Genomic DNA, 16,075 nt, shown 5'->3' with positions numbered 1-16,075 from the left:
TGGTCTCTATGACTAAAAATTATTAGTTTCCAGTTGTCGGCTGGGGATACCCTTGGTACAAAGAAATTTGTTTTTCTTGAATTCCAACTGCACTTGATAAAACCTAATGTTAACTTTGCAGGACTTTCCAAACTTCTACTGTAATAATTGTAAATATAAGGAGCACCAATGCTTTGCATGTGGCAAATTGGGTTCATCTAATGTATCATCTAAAGCAGAGGTATATTTCGTTACAGTTTATCTTTCAAGTACATGTATTGTGTGTTTCTTCACTTCTGGTAAAATTGCATTTAATTAACACCCAAGCATACTTGTTTTATGTTTTTTCTTTCCCACAGCTTTTCCTTTTCTGATTAGATAGTGTCCAGTAGAAAAATAATATATTTATTGTGCAAAAATGGGGTATTCAAAATATTTGGAATTTTTGCTTCATTTTTTGGGGTCTTAATGTTGGACTTGCAAGCCAATCTTTCTCAGTTGATTTATCATACCATTATCCTAAATGATTATCACTGTCTGAAATAATAATGAATCCAAGTAACAATTCATGAAGTACTTCCATAAGAAGAGAGGTGGATCACGGGTACTGCAATACATGAACCATTACTATTGATATTTTAAGAGTCATGGGCATGGCGTTAAGTGTTAGATTTGCTAAGCTCAATTTTGATCTTACTTGCATTTAAAGGGTGTTACTGTCAGTGGAATTGTCAGTTTCAGTTTCCTTTTCTATAGCTTTTCTACGTTCCTCTTCTATCTCCAACAAGTGGTATAAGAGGTCATGGGCTTGGATCTCGTGGCTGAGATTGATGTGGCTTGAGCTTGATGCGGCTTTGAGTATTCTTAAGGAAATAAACTTTTGGTCAAGTGGTAGGCACTTAATCCAACATAGGCCAAAGTCATGAATCTCATAAATTGAATGATAGGATGTACGTTAGCTGAAGTTAAATGCAAATGTTTGAATGATAGTTTCCCTCTTAATCATATGGAGTGGTGAACCAATTGGGTTGATACATCATGGAGGAAGAATAAAGTGCCATGAAATGCTATAAGATTCTTGATACATTATGGTGGCATGAAGATTTTATACTTCTGCACAATTATATTGTTTATTTTTTCATTTATTGATGATTTTAAACATTTTGGAGTAAGCCAAGCCCATGATCCTATTATAAGAATTTCCATATTTATTATTTTGCCCCAACTTCTAGCACATATTACCCAACCTGGACATGTTGATATTATTTTAGGTTCCTTTTTTCCTTTAAAACCTGGAGTCTAAGTTTGTTTTCAATATTGAAATTAATTTACTTGTTTTTTGCTTTATAACTTTGTAATATGCACAATTTTTTTTTTTTTTGTTTCTTCTTAGGTATTTCCTTGTGTTACTGCAAATTGTGGTCAGTACTACCATCCTGAATGTGTTGCAAGGCTACTCTCTCCTGACACTGTCACTAAATATGAGGAAACGATAAAGAGCATTGCCAATGGAAACGCATTTGTCTGTCCTCTTCATATATGTGTTTCATGCAGACAAGGTGAAAACAAAAATGTTCATGATTTGCAATTTGCAATGTGCAGACGCTGCCCTAAGGCTTTCCACAGGAAATGCTTGCCCAAGTAGGCTTTTCTTGTTTTCATTTCTTTTTTCTTTTTTTATCACTTATTTTTGCTTACAGGCATTCATTTCATAAATATTATGTGCCATTTGTTGGCAATGCTTCTTTATGCATGCTCATACATGTTTATACATGTCTCATTATCTCATGTTACTTTCTGCAGGGAAATTTCCTTTACAGATAATTATTATGAGGGCATTGAGCAGAGGGCTTGGGATGGTCTACTTGACCAACGAATTTTGATGTATTGCACGTAAGTTAGTCTTTTGATTGTTGGATATTAGAAGTGTATTCGGATAGTAGATGTCTCCTCATGCTATGTGATAGGGAGTAGGGACTTGGAACTAGAATAGGAATAATGGAGACAAGCTCTCTGTTGTGAAAATGGCAAGGGAAAGTTCTGCCCTTCCCAAAATCTATCCACATTACTCAATTTTCACCTACCACTCCCAGATCCTGCTCTCCCTTTTTATGCTTATTCCTAACCATTTTCCTACCTTTCCTACATTCTTTGCCATTGTCCTCAGAGTTGTTGTCTTATGAGGCCTAACACTAAATTGTTTACAACTTTTGTTTTTTAGGGATCATGAGATAGTTCCAGAGCTTGGTACTCCTGCTAGAGACCATCTAATATTTCCTAATGTGAAGATCAGATTTAAGATAGGCAGACCCATATTAGCAGCAAAAAAGAAGGTTGCTATATCATCGATGCGAAGTCTTGAAGATCTTCGTCCTAAGAAGACATTGGTACCAAACCCGGTTATAAAGGAAAGGGTTAGCATAAAAAATGATGGTTCTTCCAAAGCTATGGAGAAAATATGTCCCAAGAAAGACATACGTCTGTCAACAGGATCAGTCATGTTTGACAGGGATAGAGAATACATGAAGCTTAAAAAGATGTCCTTGCCTAATAGTTCCTTTCCAAGGCCTGATAGAAAATTCTCTGTAGGAAAAGATAACTTGTCCTGTAGTTCAAGATTACAAGAAGCTAGACCCCAGCAGCAAAAATTTATTGGTAGAAGCATTGAAGAAACAAGTTTGGAGAAGCCTCTAGGGAGAAAAGTCCAGACTTCACTCTACTCTTCTGATGCTGATATGGAAAGCCGGTATTTTATGTGCCTTGTCATATGATTGTGCTTTTTATTGGATTAATTAAAGAAAAAGGTTGATTTTCAAATTCAACTGTTTACATTGGGACATTATTGCTATGCAGAATGTTGTCTTTGAGGAAAGACTCCAACTCTGCATTTAACATGGAAGAATTCAAAAAGAACCATCAAATCTTCGATACAAGTTCAAGTTTCACAAAAACTCTAATTGATAAGAATCTTACTGAAGGAAAATTAGAGGGCTCTGTTAAGGTTTCTTTTCTTTGCCACTTGAATGCAGTTGTCTGCATTGATTTCAAATAGAATCTGGGCATGTTAAGTATCTTAAGTTCAAATGGCCTATTAGCTAATATTCTTCTTGTTATGGGATCTTTGGCTATCTTGCAGGCTGTTCAAACAGCTTTACAAAGGTTAGAAGAAGGATGTAGTATTGAGGATGCAAAAGCTATTTGTGAGCCAGGAATCGTCCATCAGCTTTTTGTTTGGCAGGTTGAAACAAATTACCCTAAATACCTTTTCATAGTTCTTGTTAGAATCTTAGAGATGTAATATACAAACATTCATGTATTTTTACCTAACAGTTCAAACGTGTTTCATGATTCAATGATTCGTAAAGCTTAAGCTATTAGATGAAGTTTTTATAATGCACAAGTCCACCTACTCTAGGTTGAAGTTCAACTTTTTAATAGAAGAATATTGGTGATAAAGATCAAAATCTAGACCACTTGCTCCTTAAGGCTTTGATACCATGTCATCAACCAGCTATCCTAAAATGTCAAGTTGTTTGGTAAAAACATGTGCATGAATGTTTTATATTTACTAAACCTGGACTTTTAATTCTGCATGTACATGAATCTTTTATAGTTACTAAACCTGGACTTTTAATTCTGCGTTTACTGAACTTGACTGTAAACTAATGGAAGCAACAGCTGGTAGTAGTCTTATTGGGTTTGGCTTGTACTTATTTAAACTTGTAATAAACTGGTACTTGACCTAGATTATCAGTACAAATAGGGGTTAAAAGTTTGTTGTATCATACACATTAGAATATTTTGTAGAACCCCTTTTCTCTCTTTCTCAATCTTTCTCCTAATTTCAATTTTCAACTCTATTTATTAATATTTCATTTAACATATTCACACACATGTAAACACTACGTTTTAGGGCATTACAAGTTCAATTATTTGCGTATGGAGCCCGCTCTTGTTTTATAATTTCAACTTCATGGAAAAGCTTATTAATTAGTATTAGAATAGAGACATGAATGAGTATATACTATATATTTTAAGAGAACATTAAACACCTCTTGAAGAGATAATCCTCATCATTAATTCACTTGCAGAAGCGGCTCAAGGTCTACCTTGCACCTTTTCTTCATGGCATGCGATATACTTCCTATGGTCGCCATTTCACTAAAATAGACAAGCTTAAGGAGGTAAATATGTCTTCTCAAAATAGTTTTTCAAGCATTGGTTGTCAAGAAGCTGAACTTACAATGCATTTTTCAGGTTCTTTTGCTTAAATTTAGGGATACTACACAGGATAGATGGCCATCAAATTTTATAGTTATTATATAAGAATGATATGTTTCATCTTTATGAATACAACTTTGAAGGAATCCATTGTATCAGAATAATGCTCACTAAATTAGGGATAATAAGTAGGCTGCTTTACCTTACTCCTAGACTTAGGGATAACTGATTGTAAGTAATGAATGATTGTCTGAATTAAAATGGTACAAATAACAAGCATAAATTTTCCTGCGTTTTTGCTCTTTTGAATTGTTGCTTATTATTAAACCTAATGCAAGTGCTATGTAATGCAGGTTGTTGATAGGCTTCATTGTTATGTGCAAAATGGTGACACGGTATGTGGATGTTTATTTTGGTTTGGGTTTTTATATATTCACACTCATTTTCTCTTCCATCTCATTTCCACTCACTTTTTTCTTCCTATCTCTTCTTTTTCTATCACATGTGAGTGTGGATGGAATGGGTGTGAACTCACTATTTTCCGTTTGTTATTTATATATGGCTTAATTGCAACTTTGGTCCCTAACGTTTACTAAAGCCACGATTTTAGTCCCCAACCTTATTTAATTACATAAATAGTCCTGAACGTTACATGTTGTTTGCAACATTGGTCCGACCGTCTATTTTTTAACAGAAGAAGCTTATGTGGCGTCTGAAAGCTTACATGACACTGGCACATGCCTCTTCATCTCAGAAAAAAAAAACAAAAAAATAATTCAAACCCAGAAAGGTGATTAATTCTTCTTCATCTTCCTGTTCATCATCTTCATCTTCTTCAAACCTAACCCATTTTTCTTTAAAAAATTATTCATCGTCATCTTCAAACCTAACCCTCTGCAGATCTGATGCCACAAGCCCCAACTCCATCTCCACCCATCACCACCCTTCCCTTCCTCCACCTCCTCGTAAAGCCACAACACTGGTTCAAGAATAGAGCCAGAGAAAAAGAAGCAAAAGAAATCAGAAACATTCATCATGTGTTCTTCAATCTCTGCTGGTTTCATCTGGGTTTTTATTTTCCAGATCTGGATTGGGTAGAGAAGGTAGCAACTTGAATCTAGTGATTCTAGTTTCAAGTGTGATTTAGGGATTTCAGAAAAGATGAAGATGAATGGATCCCTAGGGTTTCAGATTTGGGGAAAATGGGCTAAAGGGAGAGTCATGTGACTCCCATGTGCCTCCCTCTCTCTCTAGTGGCACTTCCACGTAAGCTTTTAGATGCCACATAAGCTGCTTCTGTTAAAAAATAGACGGTCGGACTAACGTTGCAAACGACATGTAACGTCAGGGACCATTCTTGTAATTAAATTTGGTGGGGGACTAAAATCGTGGTTTTGGTGAACGTCAAGGACTAAAGTTGCAATTAAGCCTTTATATATTGTAGTTACTGTTAGAATATATGGAAACTGAAAATTTTCGAATAATATTTTAGAATGGAGTATTTTAGAATGTCTAAGATTATCTCTAATGATTGGTTTTTATATCTTTTCTGTTTCATGATTTGTTTCCTTGTTTGATTAGAATTAGGATTCTAGTTATTATCATGATTAGTATCTAGTATTAGTGGTTAGTGGTTAGTTTATTGTATCAAACCATAATCATGAATTTTATTTTTCTTCGCTCCTTTCTTATCTGAAACTCTAACTTCAATATGCTATCAAAGTGATACCATCCTCTGTGACTTGTATATCAATGTGTAGTTAATCAATATTTTTTGTGCACTTGGATGCAGTTGAGTACTCCACTGTTAAGGCTATCTCTTTGCCCTTAACTTTGCTATAGGATGATTATGCTGATGCATTTTTTTCGGTTCATTATGCTTATGCTATTTCTGATATGGAGAGAGATTGGGATTCTTTTCATCATCTTGATTTTGTATTTTGCATTCTCTGATTTGGAGGATATCTCTTATTCCCTTTGCTTCATTTTCCCCTTTTCCTCTCTAGTAAATTGTATTTTATCCTAATCAATAGACAATAAAATCAGAAATAGGTCTTGAAAAACACATTCAATAATCAGGATTTAGTTCATCATGTAGATAATTTCCCGGTCCATTGCATTGAAGAAAAGCATGATAAAGTTAAGGATGCTCATGAGTTACGGTTTCATTTATTTCATCAAAAGCTTCTGTCTCATCCCTATATGAAGACGTTATTGTTTGCTTTGGAGACGTCTCTTATGTAACTATATTGATGAATGCTAATGCTATGTTTTAGATCATCATGTTTCTAAATGAATTAGATCTTCAACACCCGTTAATATCACTAATTAGGATCAGAGTAAGATGTTGGGATCAAAACTTGGTAATATTTGTAATGGATCTTCTCAAATAGTCGAATAGATAAAATTTGTTTGAGGGATGAAAAGTTCTTCTTACTTAAATGATTATTTCTGGCAATTTCAATTTAATTTCATCATTGTTTCAACTAACTTGTGTCATTCATACTTATGTGGCATCCTTGCCAGGTGTTAGATTTCTGTTGTGGTTCTAACGACTTCAGTTGTCTAATGAAATCAAAGCTTGAAGAGACAGGGAAGTCGTGTTCATTTAAGAATTACGATTTATTCCAAGCCAAGGTACAGTTTTTATTATATTGGCACCTTTCCTAGATAGCCTCTCTTGCAGTTTATTTGCTGAGGCCAGGATGTAATGAAATTTCTGTATAGTGGGAATTCTTCGGATTGAAGGTGTAATGCATCCGTTTGTGCATGAAAAGTTCCCACTTAATAGATTTGTAATCTAACTTTCATTTTTCCTTCTCCCTTTTCCCTGCTGGAAACTTGGCTTTGATAACATGCTTTTTGTTTGTAGAATGATTTCAATTTTGAAAAGAGAGATTGGATGAGTGTTAATGCTGAAGAACTACCCAATGGTTCTGAACTGGTAAGACCTTAAAGCTTTTGCTTCCTGATTTATTAAATAGACTTAATGTATGCTTTTCAGTTTAATATCTTTGCTAATATATTTTCCTTTCACTGTTGATACTTGACTAGATCATTGGGCTGAATCCTCCTTTTGGGGTTAGGGGTTCTCTTGCTAACAAATTTATTGGCAAAGCATTGACTTTTAGGCCAAAACTCCTTATACTTATCGTGCCAAAAGTAACGAAACGGTTAGTATAGTTTCATGTATTCTTATAGCACCATGGTGTTTTTCTATTTAATGAGAAAAAGCTCTATGTTTTAACTGCTTAATTCTATTTTCAGACTTGATAGAAAGAAAGGTGGATATAATTTGATTTGGGAGGATGATGAGTTGCTTTCAGGAAAAGTGAGGATGCAAAAATTTCCAGCATTTCAGTCTCAAGATTGTTTGACTTTTAAATCAAGGGACATGTAAACTGGCTTATCTTCTGACATTTTGTTTATTCTTCCAGTCATTTTATCTGCCTGGTTCTGTTGATACACGCGAGAAGCAACTGGATGACTGGAACGTGAAGCCACCACCGCTCTACCTTTGGAGTCGCCCTGACTGGACTGCTCGGCACAGGGAAATCGCTCAAAGGCATGGCCACATCAAGGAGAACTATAATCCGCAAGCGAAAGGAAAAGTTATAAAGAATTATCTTATGGAGGAAAATCATGACTGCTACCAGGATTACCGTGGCTTGCATGCACCGGATGATTATCTAAGCATATTTGATGGCGTTCCGGATGATACTGCCGACAATACACTGGAGGAAGGTGCAACTAGCAAGACTACTCTTGGCCAGTTGAAGGAGTCAGTAATTTCTGATTGTGGAAGAGAAATGGATAGGGAGGATTGGTTACCCACTAATGATGATTCAGATATGGTCACAGATATGGAAATATCATCTCAATGAGGAGGATTATTGGGATAAAAAACAACCTCATGAAAAGTATCAAATATTTTAGCCTAAGAAATACTTTTGGTATATAGACTGAAGTAATGTGTTTTCGTGCCAGTTTATCATGCTGGCTTCTCTAATTCTGAAGTATGATTATGCTGTTTGTTAAAACTTGGTATGTATTTTCATTTAGAAAAAATTGATGGTTTGTAAAGGTATGAAGCACTTAATTAATTGAAGTTTCAACACTTTGGGGAATTTGTTGGTTGAAAAGGTGTCTTTGAACTATGATTTAATTGGTTTTGGGGAAAAATGTACTTTTGATTCTAAATTTTAATTGAATCCAATTTTAAGTGATTGGGATTGATTTGGTCTTTCGATATTAGCTGTATGTGAGAAAAATAGGAATAATTTGCAATCATTTGATTAAAATAGATTGACTAGATTAAAACATAGTGAGTCTCTCTTTCCCTACTCACTTGTGCGTTCATCTTTCTGGAGAACTTTGCTTCGCTGTGAGGCAAAGGAACGAGGATTACGCACAACGCGATGGAGAACTTTGTTCCTAGAACAACGATGTATGGACAAGCGAGTAGGGAAAGAGAGCACGTGACTCACTTAAACATATGTTTTAATCTAGTCCGTCCATTTTAATCTAACAGCTGTAAATTATTTTTATTTTTTCCGACATAAGAAAAGTTTTCTCATATGTTACTCTTCCTAGTGGTGTTCACACGCTGAGTTTGTTCAGATTTGAGGTAATAAAATAGATTTAAAAAAACGGAAATTGAAATTGAGAATTGTTTTCAAATTTTAAATCGAGAAATATTTTAGTTATAAAACCAGATTTTTAAGCAATAACAACAACACCCAAATTGTTGGGCCCAACACAAAGCCCAAACGAATCACACAAACAAACCAACCCTCTCACACTCTTCAGTCCTTGTCACTCACTCTAACGCGTACACACAACAAACTCATTCCCCATCTCTCTCTCCGACTTGCGAGACCGAGCGATCTAACCCTACCGTCGCCATGTTCCGCCGCGCAACATCATCCCTCGTGGCTCGCGCCGCCGCCAACACCCGCAGATTCTCCACCGATGTGGGTGCTCCCGCCGCCGCCGGCTCCAACTTCGAGGATGCGTGGAAGAAAGTCAGCCCTAACGTCGACCCACCCAAGACCCCTCTCGAGTTCATGAAGCCGCGCCCTCCTACTCCGAACACTCTCCCTACCAAGCTCACCGTCAACTTCGTGCTTCCTTACTCTTCCCAATTGTCTTCCAAAGAGGTCATCTCGTTTCCCATTTTCCTTTGATTTTGATTTTGATTTGGAATCATTGTTCGTATTTTAGGGTTTTGAATTGTGGTGGTGATCACGGTTTTGTCACGATACTTGATTTTGCAGAAAAAATTGATTAAACGAGATTGCAATTGCAGTTTTTGGCGACCTAAAAAACCTTGATCTAACTGATGATTTAAAACCATGTTATTGTGAGCATATATATGTATGGTTTGGTTTTGATTTGTGTAGCGCGCGTTTTGAACTGATTAATGTGGAACTGAGTTGAATGGGTTAATTGATGGGGAAAGAAAAATGAATCTATCCATTTATAGGCTAAATCATTAAGAAAGATTTGGATTTAAATTATATGTGATTAGACATGATTCATGATAGTATGTGATGGGATGATGGGGTTATTTGATTCAGGTAAATAACTCTATTTAGAATGACAAGGTTTTGGTTGTTTTAATATTTTAGTGGGCATGCTGATGATGATAAGATTTTAATATTTTTAGTGGGCAGTTTTAATATTTTTGGTTGTTTTAACTCTATTAATTTTCGAAGGAAAGATGATAAGACATTTATATTGAAATCAAAGCTGGATTTGGGATCCCTGTGTCCTGTGATCATCTTGTTTGTTGTTTAATTTTCTTACTTAGAACAACTTTTCTCAGGACAAGAAATGTTGATTGTTGTTGAATTTGTGTCCCGGTTCTACTGTTTTCAGGACTTCTTTTTCTCCCTGAAATTATCTTTTACAATCCAAAGTAGGTAATCCATTTTCTTAAAATGTTCTTTAGAAATTAGAATAATGAGTGATATACTGATATTTGTTATTTCCAAAACAAATGTTGTCGTAAGTCATCTTGATATCTTATAGAATCTGCTATTTTAAAACCTAGCAGTCACCGCCTTACTGGTTTGTAGCAGAACACTAGATTATTATAAAATTTCATTTATATGGGTTTCTTCTTTGTTCTTTGGGAATAACATTATTTCCAAATTTAGTATTTCATGGAACATATAATGATGTAAGATCTCAGGTGCTTTCCTTTCCTTGTGTACTTATTTGTGAAATTAGGAATTGTATACACTATACAGATACAGAGCATGAGATTGCTATCTTCTAATTACCCTGTTTTATCTCAAAGGCTACACCATGATAGCCAAACAAAACATGGAGGATTTCTTAACTTTCTCGCTTATATTTTGCTTTTCATTCTTTTTCTATGTTGAAACAAACACAGGAGAATGTTGGCAGAGTGCACAAAATTTATCAAGCTTAAACATTGACCAACATGGATAGGATTGACTTTCCAATAATCCATGATTTTTTTTTTTTTGAAATGGGTAGCCTTGTTGAACACATTACTATGTAGTGATTTAAAGATCTTTATATCAGGAAGTGAATGTAAGACTGTAAGTATGCTGTATATATTAGTATTACTTTTTGGTCTTTGTAACATTTCTTGGAGGGGAAAAATTCCAGTTCTCCTATAGTATGTACTCCCTTCACTAAAATCATTACACATGATATTGTATGTCCTATTTGTCTTATTTTAAAAGTTTTTGAGGGAATTCACAAAGTTGAAGAATATAAGGCATGATAGGACAAACAAAAATGAGACTATTATTAGTGAATAAAATATAAACATTAAAGGAGGGGATTCTCCCCAAAGGGCTTTGCCCTTCACAGAGGGTTTCCCCTTTGACATAAACTGTCTACTTTTACCTTCAGTTATATCCTTTTAATTTTGGACAGATGAGTAGTCACATAAGACAATGTATAATTAGAAAGGAAGGCATTGGATAGAAAGTTGGGGTAGCACGTGCTGTAGTAAAGATGGTAGTCTCATCTTAGATTGTTTCAGCATGTGTATAGAAGACTTGCAGAAACAATGATAAGAAGAGTAGTGCAGATGGGGAATAGACCAATAGTTAGTTGTAAAGGGATACTAATGAAAACTATATGCCTAACAGTTAAAAAGGATTCAGATTTAAATAGTTTGTCACTATACATGATTCATCATGGTAGGGTGTTGTGAGCTGTGACATTGTTTGACCCTTATACCAGATCTCTCATGGTGGGAAAAGGCTCTGGGTATCGTAATGTGTTTCACGTTGCATGCTTATTAATCTTTGACTATTGAATTGTACATTAAAACCTGTGATTCAAAATAAAATTTTGCTTGATGTCTTTTTACCTTCAATGTCATTATAGATTTCCACTGCATTATTATTAGAAAACGCACGCATTTTAGTCTTTCTTTTCGTGTGTCTTTGGCATTGTTTTATCCAATGAAGAAAAAAAAATCTTTGGCAATGTGGGAAGGGATGCTGGATTTTAGAGCATGTGGGAAGCACAAAACAGATTATAGAAAATGCTGCTATCTTTGGTTCTCCTGCACACCCTCAATGAGAATGTGGGATGGAATACTGAGACAGATTTATGAGCAGAACTATGATAGGATAGCTGACATGCACCTGAACACAGAAATATAGAAAAAGAACTGTACCTATCCTACCATGCACACATTTTTTGTGTTTATATTAATATGAATTTTCTAGTTTTAAACAAGTTTTACATCCATTGGGCTGGATATATTTGTACAAATTTTCCAATGTATTAGTGTCATGACACTGGGAAGGGACTCATTAGAACAAAGGGACTTCCTAAATTTTTTGCATTTTAGTTATCTAGATTGACACATTTGGTTATCTAATTTATTTTCCTGTGCTGCAACCTCCTCACCCTCACTATCTCCATCAATTTTGGACATTGGATGTTAGCAAATGGAGTGTCATATGACAGAATTCCTTAATTCTTCTTCCTTGGAAAATGACAATTTATGTATAACAGGTTGATATGGTCATAGTACCAGCGACAACTGGGCAGATGGGTGTTCTCCCAGGACACGTAGCAACAATTGCAGAGTTGAAACCCGGGCTCCTTTCTGTACATGAAGGAAATGATGTGACCAAGTATTTTGTCAGCAGCGGCTTCGCCTTCGTCCATGCAAACTCTGTTGCTGATATAATAGCTGTTGAGGCTGTGCCACTCGATCGAATTGATCCAAACCTAGTCCAGAAGGGTCTTCAAGATTTCACTCAGAAGCTCAACTCAGCCTCAACTGATTTGGAGAAGGCTGAAGCTCAGATTGGAGTTGATGTGCACAGCGCTCTCAACTCTGCACTTACAGGCTAAGTAACTGTAGTTGAAGCCTTCCTTTTCATTTGTTTATTTTCCCCTGGTCTGATTTGTCTCCGTATAATCAAAGTTGCCAAAAGTCCATTTTGATCTTTTATTTCTGTCTTGATGACTTGATATAAATAATATTTCAACAGCTTCTATCTTGCTCGAGGAAGTTAGTTGTGCAAGACCTTGAAATTAGAACAAGTTCAAGTTTTGTTTTGGATTTTAAGCAATACGAATGGGCTTCGTTTAACCGGTACCAGTGTAAAAGTAGTACGTGATATACCACCTTTTTCTTACATTTTGTTAAATTGCCAAGAAACTGTATTAAATTGCTCGTAAATCCCTAGCCCTAAATTGGCACTAGCAAAGAACTGCAATTGTCAAACCCTAATTGCCGGCACTGCCTTCATGACAGTTGTGAGTTGTGACCTTTGAACTCGATGATGGACCAGCTCTGGTACTGTAATGCTCTATATATTTATTTATCTTAAGTCCAATCAAACCATATTTGTCATTCTAATTACTGTCAAAGGTCCACGAGGGTAACTCGTGTCACGGTTGACCACGCATTTCATTTGCTTCACATTGACGCCCTTGGTTTATAATAAAAGCCTTGACCATTTAAACCGTTCTAATTTTATTGGACATGTACTGTTCATCTTTTAAGAGCCATTCTTTCATATTGGTGGCTAAAGATTATTTCACTTTGGGTAGAGGCTGAAGTCGTAAAAAATGTGACACATTAGGATGTAATCTATTTTATAGAGAATCGGATAGTGAACATGTTCCAGATCCCTCGAATTTTAGCAGTCGATCAATTGGACGACCTTTATGAGCAACAAAGTATTGACCTTTGTTCAGCAATTTGGTATAAGAATGGTGCAATCTTCACCATATTATGCTCATGCCAATGGACAAGCCGAGGCATCTACCAAAACATTTAATTGATAAAGAACAACATAGAGGAAAGTCGAGAGAGTGGGCATGAAATGATGTCTGATGCCTGAAGTCTAGTCGTCGCAAGTCCTTGACGCTTCGCTCCTTACACACTAGGTTGGCATGAAATGATGTCTGATGCCTGAAGTCTAGTCGTCGCAAGTCCTTGACGCTTCGCTCCTTACACACTAGGTTGGCTTTCAAAGGCTACTCTACATCAATTAAAGCGAGGGGAACCCCAATACCCCATAATAGACCTCTTGTTCAGCCTTTTAGATCTGTAAAGAAGAAGGTTTTCAGCCTTCATCTTCAGGGAAATCCCTGGCTAGATGGGTATTGTCAAAGGTCTGGGATACAGGAGGCAGCGGAGGAAAAGTCTCACTTGATATAGGAGTAGCAACCAAGGGGGATGTGTCGATGTGAAGTAATTCATGAGGATTGGCTCAAGAATTAGAGATTCTTGAATGACGAGCATATAAGGAGAATTGGATTATGGAACCACATCTTTAGCTAACATCTTTGGCTTAGCTTTAGCCATGGATATTGGACTTGGAGTTGAAGTATGTTTCATCATCGAAGGCAAAGTCTGTTGAATTTATTTCTTTTTCTCCTACGAAAATAGGGTAGTTAAATCGTTGTCAAAAGGATAGGTGAAGAAAAGATGTTCGAATAAACAGAAAAAGTACCTTCGATGGTGAAGGGGTTGTTTGAGCAAGCATTTTTTGTTGAGTAGGGAAAAGTGAGCTAGCTGATGCCCTAGGGATATGGCCACTTGCACGACTCATTATCTCTCTCACGCTCCATGTTGACACTCCTTCATGTTGATTGGCCAACGCATATTGTTTCCACGTCAATAATTTGTGGGGGAGGAGATTCTGCCAAGATGGAGAAGCAAATGATATGATAAGTGAAAAAATACATGTTATCAAGGGGAAATGTTTAAGCGGTCAAAGTCAAACAAAAATATGTATAAAACATAAGATATATAAATTTAACAAAGATTACCGACTTTAATTATAAAACAACCCAAAATATTGTTTCCATATACGAATAAACTACCAAATAGATTAATAAATTAAGGAACCTTCACTATAATTTAAAAATGGGTTGTCTAAATGACCCAAGATAAAAAATGGGTTTAATAACCCAAGTCTATGTGTTCCAATTATATTATTACATGTGTCGTTAAAAAATTACAACTCATATTATGTGTCATCATACAATCCAACTCATTTCATTATTCACTTTTTTTCATCAAATTCATTTTATTAAATAATTTATTTATACTTTGAACACATCAATTAGGATAAACTACACAATCAACCTCTTTTTCCCAAAAAAACCCAAGAACCCTAACCCCCAATTTTAAATTTTCAGTTTCAATTTGATAATCATTGGTTGAATGGCCTAAGTGCCATTTTCATTCAATTATGGACAATAAATCAGAAAATGGAGCAACCATCGAATGTGAGGCTGAAGTGAAGCCAAGCCTATCAATGGAAAGATCACAACATGTACTTGGTAACGTAACCAGCAAGTGTATTTATATCGTTAATGGCTCACAATCACAATTCATGCCTTCTTCACAGATGCATCCTTCGCCCTTTGATCGACAGGTGGATGGAATGCACATCCTTTACAAAAAGTGCAATTTTCATTCAATATAAAAATTAAAGCAGCAAACAACATGGACAGTGAAAAGAGGCCATCCATCAATGGTGGAATTTTTTGTCCTAAATTGGAACAGAACATTAAAATTGGGATTAGGGTTCTTAGTTTTTTTTTTTTGGAAATGAGGTTGATTGTATAGTTTATCCTAATTGATGGGTTCAAAGTATAAATAAATTATTTAATAAAATGAATTTTATAAAAATATTAAAAAGATAACAATAAAATGAGTTGGATTTTATAATGACATATGTCACATGAGTTGGATTCTTTTAAAAGACACATGTAATAATATTATTAGAACACCTAGACTTGGGTTATTTGACCCATTTTGTACCTAGGGTCATTTAGACAACCCTTTAAAAATTACTATTTGATCTTTCAAATTAATTTGGACAAGATAATTTAAATTTTCGAACTTGGAACACACTTAACAAAATTTAACCATAAGAGTATGGTAGTGATATCATATATTTGCATTTAATTCTCATTTCAATATGAAAAGTAATAACAAAATTTGCAAAAATTTGTTAGTTATAATTAAGTGGGGGAAGAGGCAAAAAATTGTGCATTTATATACATGATAAAAATAGTGGTAGTAACACTAAGGCTTTGGTTGGTTGGGTGGAAAGAAAATGGAAGGAAGGAAAACACGGAAATCAATGAATGAATTTGGACTAGGAGCTAGTCCAAATTCATTCATTGATTTCCGTGTTTTCCTTCCTTCCATTTTCTTTCCACCCAACCAAACAAAGCATAAAATCTTTCTATTATTGTACATATATAGCATCTCCAACATATGATTGAGGGCCATGTTGAATGTGCAAGCGATCCCACGGTTTTGCACGTGTAAGGGGGCAGCAAGGGTGGTGGCTGACCGGGATACACGGGCAGTTGTTTCGACAAGGACAGCGCCAGCAAG

The 16,075-nt window shown here is 35.6% G+C and overlaps 1 protein-coding gene across 1 annotated transcript; it reads left to right on the top strand.

Annotated features, from left to right (window-relative positions):
* The first annotated feature begins 8,999 nt into the window (after positions 1 to 8,999).
* On the top strand, positions 9,000 to 12,799 carry LOC130743316 (ATP synthase subunit delta', mitochondrial). The gene is made up of 2 exons (XM_057595508.1): positions 9,000 to 9,359; positions 12,214 to 12,799. The coding sequence occupies exons 1-2, from the start codon at positions 9,105 to 9,107 to the stop codon at positions 12,556 to 12,558; spliced, it is 600 nt and encodes a 199-aa protein (XP_057451491.1). The 5' UTR covers positions 9,000 to 9,104; the 3' UTR covers positions 12,559 to 12,799.
* Positions 12,800 to 16,075: the final 3,276 nt, after the last annotated feature.

This window comes from Lotus japonicus, chromosome 3 (assembly GCF_012489685.1).
Source record: "Lotus japonicus ecotype B-129 chromosome 3, LjGifu_v1.2".
Lineage (NCBI taxonomy): Eukaryota > Viridiplantae > Streptophyta > Magnoliopsida > Fabales > Fabaceae > Lotus > Lotus japonicus.
Note: the sequence above shows the minus strand (reverse complement) of the source record. Positions and strands in the feature narration are given on the sequence as shown.

What these genes read in the sequence shown, in the direction of transcription:
- LOC130743316 (XM_057595508.1), top strand. Translation starts at nt 9,105, where the DNA reads ATGTTCCGCCGCGCAACATCATCCCTCGTGGCTCGCGCCGCCGCCAAC. An exon ending in CCCAATTGTCTTCCAAAGAG is followed by an intron (nt 9,360 to 12,213) that starts GTCATCTCGTTT and finishes TATGTATAACAG; the next exon opens with GTTGATATGGTCATAGTACC.